General features: G+C 42.9%; 2 protein-coding genes across 4 annotated transcripts in view; both read left to right on the top strand.

The window, feature by feature from the left end:
- Positions 1–7,088, top strand: part of LOC144720363 (nuclear pore complex protein Nup205-like) — a 31,780-nt gene extending 24,692 nt beyond the window's left edge. For both annotated transcript variants that reach the window (XM_078597079.1, XM_078597078.1), the window contains exons 35-43: positions 57–183; positions 775–851; positions 985–1,113; positions 1,236–1,365; positions 1,977–2,143; positions 4,373–4,496; positions 5,066–5,197; positions 5,421–5,500; positions 5,816–7,088. In XM_078597079.1, the coding sequence (XP_078453205.1) occupies positions 57–183; positions 775–851; positions 985–1,113; positions 1,236–1,365; positions 1,977–2,143; positions 4,373–4,496; positions 5,066–5,197; positions 5,421–5,500; positions 5,816–5,968 (1,119 nt within the window). In that variant the 3' untranslated portion in view covers positions 5,969–7,088. The remainder of the gene's footprint in view (positions 1–56; positions 184–774; positions 852–984; positions 1,114–1,235; positions 1,366–1,976; positions 2,144–4,372; positions 4,497–5,065; positions 5,198–5,420; positions 5,501–5,815) is intronic.
- A 703-nt stretch (positions 7,089–7,791) lies between these two features.
- The window catches only part of EFCAB6 (EF-hand calcium binding domain 6), a 40,981-nt gene continuing 33,694 nt past the window's right edge, over positions 7,792–15,078 (top strand). The window contains exons 1-6 of one of the 2 annotated variants that reach the window (XM_078597077.1): positions 7,792–8,024; positions 10,424–10,523; positions 11,878–12,107; positions 13,340–13,566; positions 14,110–14,201; positions 14,703–14,769. In XM_078597077.1, the coding sequence (XP_078453203.1) occupies positions 11,882–12,107; positions 13,340–13,566; positions 14,110–14,201; positions 14,703–14,769 (612 nt within the window). In that variant the 5' untranslated portion in view covers positions 7,792–8,024; positions 10,424–10,523; positions 11,878–11,881. The remainder of the gene's footprint in view (positions 8,025–10,423; positions 10,524–11,877; positions 12,108–13,339; positions 13,567–14,109; positions 14,202–14,702; positions 14,770–15,078) is intronic. The other variant, XM_078597076.1, reaches the window with a different exon arrangement.

Here is a 15,078-nt window from a genome sequence, read left to right as displayed (position 1 = left end):
AACAGAGGGCTACAGAGGCAACGGACGGTCGGTGATAACCCATTGACACATTGCAGGTTATTCAGTTCCTGGTGGTTCACGGCGATGCAGTGCAGTCCATCCTGCGGTGCCAGGAGTTCAGCCTGGGAGCCCTGCAGGAGCTTGCTCTGCTTGTAAGCATTATCTGCAAAACTGCATTGCACGGTAAGCCACTGCCACACTTGCAATTTTAATTTTTTGGAAAGAATGGTGTAAGAGCCATAAGACAAGAAGTGAACGCATTATTTCTGTGTATACATTTGATGTACATCTGTCATACATTTGTTGACAGACTGGTTATAGTTGATTTGGAATATTCCAACAGTTTAGAAACCCCACTGTGGTTAGACGCTCTGTTGGTTGAACCCATGACGTCACTTCCGGTTTTACAGTATAAATGGAAAGCTATGAGAAGTGCCGAGCGGGGAGCGAGTGGATACAGTCTTTTACCGTGCGACAGGGTGATACAGTACGTGAACAGGCGAAGATATAACTTTAGAAAACGCTCGTTTTTGTGCAACCAAGAAATAAAGAAACATGTTGAGTTAAGACACCTCAAACACGCGTCAGACTTATTGCTCCCACAAGTTAAGGCGTAGCTTATTTTCTGGTACAAGAAAGCTGCGCCTACAAATGGTTCTTACGCGCAACTAACCAGACAATATAGAGAATATATAGTTAAAAACTCAATAATTAATTGAGCATTGTTTTGTGCTAATTGCAAGTGTACTTACCATGTTTCCTTTTGCACACTAGAGTTCTTGTCTGTGCTGGACTTCCAAGGAAACGAGGTGGCACTGTTAGAGCTGAAGGGACACCTATCTCGCATCCAAGTAAGCAGCGAAAGCTATATTACGAAGTTGTTGTGTCACACTCGCAAAACGCTTTTCAGTTTATTTTCAAACCTTATAATTAGCACAGATGGTTTATTCCCTACAATGTTCTTATGCCACGATTTTATAATAGCGGCAGACGCTCGGCCTTCTGCTCAAGTTCTGCGGCTCGGACTGGCTGCGTCAGCTCAAAACCCTGGATGACGGTGCTCAATCAAACGGCCTGAGCAAGAGGGACGAGGCCACCCTGGCCATACAGCAGGTAAAGGAAGCCGCGGGAGCTTGCGTGGACATTTTCATTGAAATATGTTAGCCGTGGGTGGCTGTACCCAAGGCAGTGCATCAGCATGTGCTTGTTCTCGGTTGTCCGTCTCGCTTGTTCAGATCTGTGCCAACGTCGTGGATTATTGCCGAACAATTCTCACGCAGTCCGGCACCGCTCCGCAGCAGATGGTCTGTCTCTTTACGCCAAGTCTGGCCGAGGCCCTGCAGAAGGATGGGTCTCGCAGGGATGGTGAGAGAAGCATACATGCCATGTTTACTGTGATTCACTCATTGAATAACTGATAGTAACCAGATATGGATTTACATAACCAATCTTGAACTCTCAAGTCTTTGGCTTGTGTTTTTTCCTGAATATATGAAATCTGTTGTCCAGTTGAATATGTTGCTGTATATATAAATTATTGTCATCAACATATTACCTGAAATAACTATGAATACCCAGTATGAGTGTAGCCCATGCCGAAATCGCCCGGAATGTACCCTCCGATCTCGAAAGCTTAGCAGGCTTGAATCTTGATGGTGCTTGAGGAGGGGGAGCATTAGTCATAAAGCGGGTGATGTAGGCTGCTTGTGGGTCTGCATTGTCAGCAACGGCAGTCGATCAAAATCCATCATTGTTGAACTGTGCTCCCCCAACCTGCCGTGAATTATGGCCAAATAAATATAATCTCTGCGACCTGTATAGAGTGAGGCATTAAACAATTAATTTACAAAAGGGCTGGACATGTTGATGTGTACCCAGTATTATTTTTAAGAAAATCCACTAATTTCAATTGCTTGTCAGACCAGTGCAAAAAGGTTGGCAGTGCTGATCTGAGCATGTTTATACCTGACATACAGAGAACCCATTGTCGGTGACGCCGGCCTGGCAGCTGCCTAGCCTCGGCGTCCTGTTCTGCCTGGTACGGCAGGCGGCCGAGGACTTTACGCACGTCCACAACATGCACCAGCAGAGCCTGCGCAAGCTGCAGGGCCTTGAACAACTCTCAGCCGACGACTTGCGAGAGGTATATCGCGATAAGCAAGGTTTTGCACTATGGTGGAAACTAGGGTCTTCCAGCAAGTCTCTTAGTAAAATTACATCATGTGGCATGGTGGCGTCATGACCTGCTTATGTGACTACTAATCCAGACAATCTTGTCTCCAGTTTTTTTTATCTTTTGTTAGCTTGCTTTCATCTGACTAATATTAATTATATGTCTTTATTTGTCTGCATCGCCCTCATATCTTTGGTTTGTTTCTTTGATCTCACTGATTCGTATCTATTTAAGTCTCTGCTAGCCTTATCTTTAAGCAGACCATAATCTCTCAGTAGGTTTCTCCAGAAGGCTACACGGGCCAAATGTCGCTTGAGCCACCAGTTGAACAACCCTTGTGTAGTCAATATACATGTATGTTTTCATAAATTAAAATAAATTCTTACATGCATATGTAACATTTAGGGTAGAGGGATGAAATAAGATTGAGACTGTAGATTTTACAGAATATAATCGATTCTTGAATTGAATCATGATAGCCAATTGTGATATTTCGGTGGTGGGGTGAATCATTACATTCTGAATGCATAACTCGAAGTATCTCAAGCCATTTCACTTAATTTTGATTCCACATGGAGTTTCCTTTAGGCATGCATTTGGTAAATAGAACAATCAAAACTGGATTCAGATGAGAGGTTTTGAGGAACACTGGTGGAAATTAATGCGCAAAGCTACTTAATGATTTTTACTCTTGAGCTTTATGTTCTTGCAAAAGGTGATCTATTAGGCTTCATACATATACTGTGCCCAAGGGCTAGAGTAAATAGCTAATACTGTTGAGGTAACGATTTGCTATAGCAGTCTGAAGGATGCTGCGGTTTCTCCAAATGTGGTCTTGGTATAAACCGGGTCCTCTGGTTTTTTCCTCCACATTTAGGAACATGCATTAAGAGTATTTGGCTGCTATAAATTTGCACGTGATAAGCCACTTGCTTGAGGTATCATTTGTGGCCAGGTTGCTTCTGAAAAAGAGCTACATAGCTCAGCGGGCCTTTCCTGGTAAAGTAGAAATAGTAAAAAAATAGTTAATTAATAGGGCCATAATGAAGCATCAATGATATATATCTCATACTTATACTGGTAGGAACGAAGTGGACCAGACCACCAATAGATTATATCGTCCGTCCGTCCGTCCGTCCGTCCGTCCGTGTATCAACATCGACCCCTACTGCAAACACTTGGCAGGACCCTACAAAAACCTTTTGACTCAGTGGGGCTTTCCTGGCTTAACAAGTGTAATAATACATTATGTTTATATTCTTTGGTTATTCGTTCCTACCAGCCCACCCCGCAGGGTCCTGTTAGTTTTTTCGGTAAAGTCGTGTAGGTAAAAAAATGAAATTAAAATTAATAAAAATAAAATTAATTTTAATTTCATTTTTTTACCTACGTAACTTTACCGAAAAAACTAAGAGTATGAATCCTTGCAGTCACGAAAGCTTCAAATCTATATCATACTTACCAAAGAGGAGGCTATAACATAATCTTGGCAGTGCACAAGATGGTGTAAAATTACAGAGAATGCAACAGATGAGACGAATTACAGAACAAGAAGGAGCTAATGAGACAAAGGTTTGGCACACATTTAGGCTGTACTCACCTCAGTCCAAACGGGCTCATGGGAAGGAGACAATTGGATTGAAGGGGGAATACTTTTGACCGAATTGTAAGCGAGAGCTTAACAAAAACAATTCCTGTTAACACGTTCAAGGAGAATGAGTTTATTTGGTATTCATCGCCATGATTAATAGCATCATTTATTTAATGCATTAAAACATTCAAATAGTTTGTCTAATGCAAGAACATACATTTTAGTTTAATAATTGGAATCGCCACGCATTGTCATTTTGATGCATCAAATTCCCAGGGGAATGGATCGTTTTGGCCGATTTCGAGCACTGGTTAAAGTTTAAGAAAATTTTTTGACATGTATTGGTTTTATGAGATTTCAATTTCACCATTTTTACAACAATGGAATAAATAACACGTGTTATTGTTCAGAATAAGATTTAGATGCGGGTACAGATTTCTTTTCATGATTTATTTTGTGTAGTCACAAAAAAAAACGTTAAGTCACTTTTTTTTGTCTGCCTGCCTGGCATTGGACATTCATCACAGCCGTTGGTGTTTTGCTCCTCCATGATTCATGCAATTGTTGGATATCGTGATTGCATCTGCTTTTGTGCCCTGCTGCAACAGCTGTCCCAGCCGATGCTACCGGCGGGCGTGGAGAAGCTATCAACCAGCCAAAGGCAGGAGCTGGCAAAGCGCCGTCTCACTCGCATCATCAACCACCATGCAGAGCTGCTCGCCCTTCACAACTGTATCCTATCTGCACAGAGCACACGGCGGAGTCTGTTTGGAACATAGTGATTTGCACAGGCATATACGACTCTGCTTGCGTAATGATGCATTCATCCGTCGAGTGAAATGGTTCTCACCCATCACATTACACGTGTCGAATCGCGTGTGTAAGAATGTATTATTTACAGTGGATGCAAATGTTATGCAAAGTGACGTGCTAATGTCGTGAGATTACGTGGTGGCAGCAGAGGGAAGTGAAGCAAATGACTTTGTTTTACTTATACATCTATGCTCCCACATCTATGCTCTCAGTCTGTAAGCAACCTGCACTGACCAGTGTGGCCAAAGTATTGGCAAATTTCTCCCATAGCCCACCCTCATTCGGCAGTGGATTAACATATAAGCTGTAGATCCACACATGTACCTGCTGTGTGCTGTTACATTTAGACTAAATGAGAGGACACTGCACAATCAAGACAGAAAATAACCACTCAACGATACAAATGAGATAATAAAACATTCACTGAAATGTATATGAGCTAATGCTTCAAGCAATGGCTCTTTAGAACTGCCTTGACAGCTCTGCAGACACACTGGAGAACAGCCTGTTTGTGCTTTGGCGCCACCTGGAGTTCTACTGCCAGCACTGCGTGCCAGTCGACCCCTGTGACTCTTACCTGGGCGCCTCTACCGTCCAATTGCGCCCACGACACCTACAGGGTGAGAATTCTTAATAACTTGCTGTTGTGCAAAGAACCCTGCTGAAAATGAGGAGTCTGTGAACACAAGTTTCAATGGTTAATGATCGTGCGATCATTATGTAACGTACTTTTTTCCCACTTAATTTTGGCGCTGATGTTTTCATTTTTTAATGGACAATTCAAACTTTAACTTAAAGGGTTTTATTTGCGGATTGCATAACGTGTACACAATTGCCTTTCAGACCCATTTGGCCATGTAGCGAAGAATGACCAGCCATCCTCTGTGCCTTTATCAAGAATCACTCGACAGGATGTAGACCAGGTATGTTGTTTTTGAGCATATCAATGTTTCTTTACATTTTTGTTTCTTACTGTACTTGCAGAGTCTCAGTTCAATAATTAATGATAGTACTTCTTACATTTCCTAAAACATTACTGGTTTAAAAATGCAATAATTTAGAATTTGTCCAGTTTTATTGCACTGAATAGTGCGTGATATAAAGTTTTATTTTTTATCAAACTATAAAAACCACCGAAAATTAATATAATTGCAATTAGGTCCATAAGCCTGTGGCGCACAAATAATGTTGTCTAATTTGCACATCATTTTACTTCCTCCCGTCTCGTGGCCTCGAAGCTGCTGAGCGACGCGTCCATCTGTTTCGGGGATGCTCTGCACAAGAAGCTGCAGGACATTGAGAGCACGTACGGAAAGATGCGCTCGCGATACGCCTTCGTGCAAGTGCTGGCCCGCCGTATCCGCGGCCTGCTCAGCCTCAAGAGGGCCTGAGAACGACACTGCGCAGCTCGGCTGATGGCAATGCACAACCATGACCTTGCATGGCATGATGCGGCTAGACACAGGAGACAGTTTAAAACATTACATCCAAGTTTAACACATCACAGTGGAGCTTCTGTCTCTTTTGTGTTGCGTCCAGTCTGCTCGTGTATTACTGTACTGAAGGGATGGACACCGTTTGCTGATATGTTTGCCCACGGCTAAATGTAAGGCTGTATTTTAAACGTGTATCCTAACTGATAAATGCGTGACAAGTTGTTTTGAATCGAATGAGTCCTACAAATGTCTCGCGCATCGTTGTAACTTTACATTCACTTGTGAACACAGATGGGGAAACAATGATTTGTGGAGTGCAAAATCTCTTGAACAATGCATTGCTGTAGTAGTTTCTTATAGATGGCAGATTGAGTCGTAAATTGTAAATGCTATTATTTTTCCTAACACCGTTTCTAATACTTTTTTCTTAAAGGGTGATCTGAAGCTATTGCAAAACTTTCCTAATGAATTAGTATGTACCAACATTTTTTTCTGCACTTCTCCTGGTCAAATTGCAAAGTGCAGGTCAAGTGTTTAGCCAACCACTGAACGATGCTTTAAAAGGCCACTCAAGTGGAAAATGTATTTGTATAGACAATGCTACACCCAACCATCTTCTGTCTCCACCCTCTTGACAAGTTGAGTTTGAAGTGATGTCTTTTTCAAGGGTACTTGTGTTCTCTGCTCTACTTTGATATCCTGTATGGAATCGTGGTGACATGGCAACATAGACAATTGATTCTTGTAAATGTGTAATTTGCAACACACTTCAGTACAATCCATTACGTTTTTTGCATATATGTTGGTATTGAATACAAATGTGTGTTAATGAGGTTTTTAATATATATTTTATATAATTCAACAATTAAAAACCTGTTGGCCACATTCTGGCATTGTGTATGTATATATAAAAAGTTTCAATTGCATCTTTTGATTGCAAAAGTGTGGTCTTTTGATATTTACCGTCGGGCTGTTTATTGTAAGCAAAGCTAACAGTCCTTTTATTTGAACATGCAGCATGTTTGTCTGATATTAAGGGAACGTTTTCGTAATGTAATAAAGTTGTTTCGTTAAACATGTGAGGACTCTTGATTATTTTCATAAGCATATGCAACACATTTCACTAATTCGTGAATTGGGCATTGAAGGCGATCTCGGGGACATCTCATTATATCCAAGCCACAATCTCAAGTTGTGCGTGTATTGCAACCATTCATGTTTAAATAAATCAATACATGTCAATGCATTGACAAAAGGTGTAATGCATGTAGACCTAAGTGAAGTCAAACAAAACTGAGAAATAATTTAATAATTTGTAGGCAGTGAAGCACAAGCAGTATCAAAACTCAACAAATTTGCCGAATATATTCAAATATATTCCTTTTTAAAGGGGCGTTTTTTTACGAATGAGTATTTTTTTACAACACTGGGTAGGCCATTATTCTCATATACTTCTAAGCTCCCCGCTTTCCTAAGTCAGATTTAACCTTTCGACCTGCACAGCGTGTGGGTAGTGGCGACTCATTCATCCAGCCGTGGATTTACAAAGAAGGTGCAGGAGGGGGTGTCCGTGAGAAACACGTGTCGTTATAACCAAAACACGTGTCACGTTACAGCCTCCACCCCCTGTATCCAATGACGCGACACGTCACTGGGCGCGCGCCCTTCTTGCTCGCCGACCAATAGCGAGGCGGGCGGGGGCTGTGGGGCTGCGTCCTCCCGTTGCCCCTGGTAACGCCCCGCCCCCCTTCCCCCGCCCCTCCCCCAGCTCAGTTCGCAGTCTGCGCGGGAGTGGAGGAGCCTGGAGACACCGATACGACCCCCAGCGATAGTTGACTAAACTTTAACTTTCAATTAACCGCGTTGTAAATGACAAACTGAGTTCTGTGTATATATATTTCCCTCGTATCCATCGTCTCGCACGCCGGGGTGAGAGCGTCTGCCGGTCTTCTCGTGTGTTGTGCTGCAGAATAGCAGCAGCAGCTGATCTTATCGCTACTACTTGTAAAAGGTTAGTAGCGCTTAGTACCTGAGGGGACTCATCAAGTGACACGACATCACATTTGTCACACCCCCCTCACCCCCCTGTCTGTTTAAGGAACATAACATGAAGTTTTTTTTCCACAAGACTGGCTGTCGCCTGAGGAAGCTGGTTGCAATTGCTGGCGAAACGTCGTACTCTGATTGTCTAACGTTGTGGGGTTTACTCTCCCAACATAAGCCGGTGTGCTCTGTGCTGTGCTCGTAACGAATTGTTACGTTTTGTTGACGTGGCAAACATTACCAGTTGGCTGTGTCGGGTGGTGGCGGGTTTAGCGACACGAAAAACACCTTAATTATGGATAATATTGGTTGCGAAAGCCTCCTACGTGTTAAAAAAGTTGTGAAGTATTTTAAGTTAAAGTGCGGGGTTTGTGTTGCTCTGTAGACACCACAGGGTTAGTAGCTTTTGTTTTAATATTGTACGTACGGTGCGAAAGAAGTTCAACATACCGTACATATTATGAATGTATAACGACAGATGTTATGATTAAAGTAAATCTTTCATAAACTAATATTTTATTGGTAACGTCCCAACTGCTTAGTTTAAAAAATAAACGGTTAATAAAATTAACATTAAGGAAGTGCAAATGTGGAGGCCTTCATCCAGCAGTGGATCGAACAAAAGTTATCGAAAGCAAACTAAGTTCAACAGTACAGTACAACTAAATTCTGCACAACCCTCATGTGGGGTTGTCTGAACATACTTCACCACGCTGGTCAGTGTGGGTTGTCTGACCATACTTCACCACGCCGGTCAGTGTGGGTTGTCTGAACATACTTCACCACGCCGGTCAGTGTGGGTTGTCTGACCATACTTCACCATGCTGGTCAGTGTGGGTTTTCTGACCATACTTCACCACGCTGGTCAGTGTGGGTTGTCTGACCATACTTCACCACGCCGGTCAGTGTGGGTTGTCTGAACATACTTCACCACGCCGGTCAGTGTGGGTTTTCTGACCATACTTCACCACTCTGGTCAGTGTGTGTTGTCTGACCATACTTCACCACGCTGGTCAGTGTGGGTTGTCTGAACATACTTCACCACGCTGGTCAGTGCGGGTGCGGTGAAAGGTTTTGGGGCAAGGGGAAGGAGAAAATGATTGTCCAATCCAGGGATTGTGTTGTGATATCGCTCGCCACTGATGTGAGCCGTGGCAAGGGAATCGAACTTATGTCGAAGGGTTATAAGAGCATAGTGCGCTAACCACTAACTCCACCACTCCAGCTCCCGTACAAAAGGTTGTGGGAATCGAGGTGTTCTATCCATACTCGTTGGTTCTTTCGGTAAAGTCACGTAGGTAGAAAAATATATAATACAAATAAAATAATAATTTTCGATTTAAAGCTTTCGTGACTGTAGGGATTCATCTTCTTGTATCTTTCGGTAAAGTCACGTAGAAGGGAAATGATAAAATAATAATAATAAAACATTAAATAAAACTTAAATTAAAAAATATTTATTATTTTTCTACCTACGTGACTTTACCGAAAGAACCAAAGAGTATGGATTCCTGCAGTCACGAAAGCTTCAAATCAAGATTGTTCTATCCAGTTATTGCCTTTGAGTAGGAAATACTTGTTAAAATAAATTTGAGTGTCTTATCTCGAATCGAATTTCCGTCACTTTTTAACTCGAGCAAAAAATATACATACGTATAATTGCGTTTAATGTAAGATAATGTCGTGTTGATATTTTGAAATGTTGGTTTATGGTACTTATTTTAATGTAGCGTTTCATATTGTCAGACGCTGAAATGGAATGTGTTTGTTATCACAAGGCCACCCCACAAATAACTTTATAAAGAGAGAAAATGTTCAGGGCATTTGATTTCCTGTTACGTTTTAATCGTTTAAAAATACAACTTACCTTCAACCCATTATTTTAAACACAACAGTTTGTAATAGTGTAGTCATAAGAATGAATGTAATGGATATACTGGCGCCCGCCTTAGAAATGTGGAATTTCCACCACTGGCTCCGATCTGCCCACGAATGTGAGTTGAGCACCGCTCCCCGTAGCTCATCTGAACAGGGGCAAATTTCGGTTTGACTTTTTGTTGTAAATGATGAAAGAAATGGACGAAATGAAATGTGATGAGTGATTCTGTTATGGGCAGTACTCAATTCTCAGCACGCTTCGTTTTCTGCCACTGACACATTTCTAATTTCCCGTTATCAATGGCTATGTTATAATGAAATGTCGCATTGAAATACTGCAGCTGTTATATGAGCACGCAGACAATTCAACAAACGTTATTGACAACGACTATGCAACGGATGGGTGATTTTATATGCCTCATAAAACCTGTTACCATTAAATATGTATGCGGATAATGACTAACGTGTGTGGGTGGAGCGGTGGCGCAGTTGTTAACCTCCAGGCTCGAGTTCAATTCCCGGCCACGACTGAACATCAGTGGCGAGTGGTGTCACCCTCTGCTCCACCAACCCGCCTGACCGACAAAATGTGAGGGGAGGCTCTCATCGAGCAGTGGATTGACAAAAAAGGCTATAAATAATAGATACACCAATTTATCAGAATGGGAATGTTTATGTTTACTGGATGAATCCGATTAACTATACAGCTATTTTTCCACGGATGTCCAGTAGGTCTAGAATTGAAAATAGAACATACACTTAAGTACGTAATTTTTTTTCTAAAATTCGTATTATGCCCCATATCAGGGTATCTTCTTATACACCACGTTAGATTCTCCCACATAAACATTCACGCGAATGAATGCTGCTGGTTCCATTGCGCCTTGTAGCGCTGTTTTTGTTTACCAGCACAGAATGCCAATGGAAACACGACCAATGCTTCCGTTACCTGCTTGGCACGCCGCGGAGTGCGTGGCGTCAAGTTACCAACAGAGTTGTTGCCTTGGCAGTCCCCTGGGTGGGCAAACAACGTTCTTCATACAGCAGGAGGGGGATAATGACCCCAATTCAAAGAACGCCTGGGGGGGCGGGCGTTACCCTGTGGAGACAAAGATCCCCCGTATAGCCTTAACAAACCTGTTGGGGAAAGTGCTGCTGTACACGAGGGGGTGGGTGGCCAGCACCACGCCCGTCCGCCTTTGTCTCCCCAGTAGCGATGTTTACTACACACCGCACCGGGTACTCATTTCAGGCCGAGTCGACCTCGAGGAGGCCCAGGACCGGTTTAGATAATCGTCACTTGTTTTGGCCACGAGAGGGAATCGAACTTGGGTCGCCGGGTTTGTAACCGCGACGCCACGCTGTGCTCCCCCACCTCCCAACGCACACACACACACTGCAAACCCCAACAGCACGACCCGGAAACTTAGACAGAAGGACCGTCAATGGTAATTCATCGATACAAACATTAAAATACATTTCTTGGCATTTTATTACATTTTAAAAGTAGAATAAGTGTCATGCTCCGAGTACAAGATTGAGAGAAGAGTATGAAAATAATGACTTTTATTTTTTATTGCAAAGCAATGGGTTCTCCCTAAGTGTGTATATTTTAAACAAAATGAAGTGGCCAGCATCTAATCTGCAATAGCTGTGGCTTACCTGATATTGTAACGTTGCGGAGCTGCATGGTGGCAGCAGAGGGCAGTGCAACAGAATCCATTGTGCTGTAATAAATCCATAAATGACCGGCAGGACGTTGTATGGTCAAATTACCCTCCTGACCCACGAGGCATTGGGGAAGGCCTCATCCAGCAGTAGGTTGACAAGAGGGCTGCACATGTACACGCAGAGCATCATGTTAGAAAGAACAGATTCTAAATGTTTTTAAATCATACTGATGAACAACCCACGTGTGCGTGTGTGTGTGTGTGAACCCACAGAACGATGCCGACGTCCATGCCCCGACAAGACAGCAGCCTGGCGACGCTCCGGCCCGTGTCCCGGGGCGTCGTCTTCTCCGCGCGCCCCGGGTCGCGCAGGGATGCCCGGCCGGGACGGAGCAGCTCGTCCACAGTGCACATGGAGCAGCTGTACCCGGCCAACGAGGGGGCACCGTGTCGCATCAATGGCCTGGATGCCCGAGTCACATCGCCCGTAGCCTCCAAAGAATGTGAGCCCTTGACCGTCGGCAGGTCACCTTCATAGTGTGACAATAACAATGCACAGCCCTTTGCCAATCTGCTGCTGGATTAAGGCCTCCCCACGTGGCCGTAGGTTGTAGGGGTTGTTTGATCGTACTTCACCATGCTGGTCCAGTACAGGTTGGTGATGGGGGCATCCAGGATTAGTTGAAACCTCGCTCGCCGCTGATGTCAGCCGTGGCCAGGTTCGACACCAACGTAACGTAACGATTATTTGAATATGGGCAGCATACTTTAAATATTCCTGAAAAAGTTTCAAACATCTTTTATCTGAAATAGTATGGATATATAAAACTACAATTATCTAACCTTCGTCAAGGAAAATGTCTTTTAAAAATAATAACTGGCTTTATTGAAGCAAGTAATTGATATCCTTTTTCTCATCTGACCTATATTCTCTTCAATGTAGTATACTGTAAGACCTTACGAGAGTGTGTATGTCATATGTATACAGCGAATTATCCAGACGAGCCTACCAGTTTTGTTACATTTTTATTTGTTGTTTTGAAAGGGTAGTTTTTCTTATCCCCCCACCGCCTACCAGAAGTGATGTCTAATAATTATCATATTGAAATTTAATTTTAAAATATAGCCACAGATGATGAGGGAATTCAGATGTCAACGTTTCTGAATCAGTGCATGACAAGCATGAAATAATAATTTCAGGATAAGGGATCACTGTCATTTACTATGTTTGTGGTGGCAGATAAAAATGCACGTCTTCATTTTGGTTTTACGTGCGGTATATTAATATGCAGAAGTTATGTACACTTGTCCCATGACCAAATCACCCAGAATGTTCTTCAACTTGTCAAATCTTGGAAGCTCAGTAGATTTGAGCCTGGATACTGCTAAGATGGGTGACCACCGTGCACAAACCCGTTCTCATCGGGCTTACGGGCTTATGGGGTTACGTTACGGATAGTATGGGAGCAGCACAGTAAAATCCATTGCACGACTGTGCATGCTCCCTGTCTTTACCCACCTATACTGACCAGTGTGGTAAGGTATGATGGCCTCTCCACAGTGTGGTGAGGCTCTAAATCCAGCAGTGGATTTACAAAAGTGCTTTACATGCATATATGTTGAACTACTTTCGCACCGTACGAAGCCAACCGTGCTAATCGTACCTAGCAGCGCTCTTATTTCACTGCATAATCTTGGAAGCATTTTATAAACCCAGCTTTCGGCACTTTCACAGCCCTGACGCCATCCGTGGCCTTGTCACCAAAGCCCGCGCTTTCGGCGAGCGAGGTGGTGGACCTTGTGCGGCGCGGCGTGGCGGAGAGGACGGAGCAGCTGGTGCGTGCGTTTCGGGCGCTGGACCCGGGCCGGGCTGGCACAGTGAGCCACGGAGAGCTCCGTCGCGTGCTGGATCTCTTTGTCCTGCCACTGACCGACCCTCAGTTTGGCGCGCTGCTTGTGATGGTATGCATCTCTTCCTTACTGGACATTGGTGAAAATAGCTTCATAGCTCATCGGATTTCTCCAGAATAAATAAAGATTCTGATTTTGATGTAGCTCCCAAAGCAGCCTTGCCTTGCTTGTCGTGTTTTTTTTCCTATATTTTCTGTGGCATGGTGTCATCAGATGAAGTATCAGAATGGGAACTCTGGTAGACCAATGCAAACCTGTGTGTTAGGGAGTGGCACATGGAAAAAGATTTCACAAAACTTTTCGGATACCTTACAGTTGCCTATTTTATCCACACATAATATGGGTGAATTTTACACATGCCCTGTTAGAGACAAGAACAATTCAGAACAGTAATCTAATATTTCTAATTCTCTAGAGTTGGAATTTTTGCCTTATTAAGTGATAAACTTTCCTTTCTGATGATAAAAAAGACTTGATAAAAAAGCATTAAAATATAAGCAGGTTCACGGACCTTTATTTGAAATGCATCCCTTGTTGGTATAGAGGTTTTAGTCTTTGATGAAGTGGTGAGATTTGTGTTTGTGTGTTACTCAGGTACCAGCAGGAAGGAATGGGAATATACCATACCTGCAGTTTTTAGAACACTTTCTCGGTCAGCCTACAAGGCCCAGCACAGCATCATCTCGGTGAGTCTCTACCAGCTCCCTGTGATCACAGAGTAACTCTTAATACATAAAAACCATAAAGTAAATGAAAGATGATTCCAGTTCCTTTGACATCTCATTACATTTTAGATCAAAGTATACAATTCTGAGAATTCATCTCAGCCCTATTACGATGAGGCATGCTATACTGTCAACAAGTCTGTTGCACTGGGAGGGCACGTTTGGCCCACTATTACGTCTGGTTTTTAACAAACAATTCATTTGACGATTGTACTGGTCGGCTGTTGTGAGCCGGTGTCACAGCCAAAGCTGATTCGTAAAATGGTATTCAGTAATAAAATGTTAATTTTTTGCATTTGACTGTCATTTCTGGGTAAACAACTTTTCTCGCTCAGTTTGTTTCATGAACTTAAAAAAAATTATGTTCACAATTGAAGTGCACTGCTTGACGTTTGACTGCATGCGTGCGTGCAATTTAATTTTTAGAAAATATATCCTCACGTCATTTTGTTTTTTTATTAGGCAAAAATCAACGCCACCGGCAGGCCGTGGGATAAATGAGGAAACTGACCTGTTGCTGCGGAAAAAGGTAAGGTCACAGCTATCCGATTTCACGCTACCATGGACACAAATGGCGTGCACCATTACTGTCAAAATAAATTATACAGACAAGACAAAACAATGCTCACTCCTGGACACGGCCCTAAATAAAAATGATCTCGCTGCCTCAGTGATTTTGCCTGGAATAAAAGCCTTTGCGCTCGAACACTGACCTTTTGAAAGTAAAAAAGCACAACTTTGAAAGAAAACTATTGTGCAAAGCATTGCTACCAGTAAGCATTGCTAATCAATGTTACAGCAAGTAAATTCACAGCGCTTGGCAACTGAAAAGAGCTGA

This window comes from Lampetra planeri, chromosome 8, assembly GCF_965212315.1.
Source record: "Lampetra planeri chromosome 8, kcLamPlan1.2.h2, whole genome shotgun sequence".
NCBI classification, from domain to species: domain Eukaryota; kingdom Metazoa; phylum Chordata; class Hyperoartia; order Petromyzontiformes; family Petromyzontidae; genus Lampetra; species Lampetra planeri.
The sequence above is the reverse complement of the archived record's forward strand: the minus strand, read 5'-3'. Positions and strand labels throughout refer to the sequence as shown.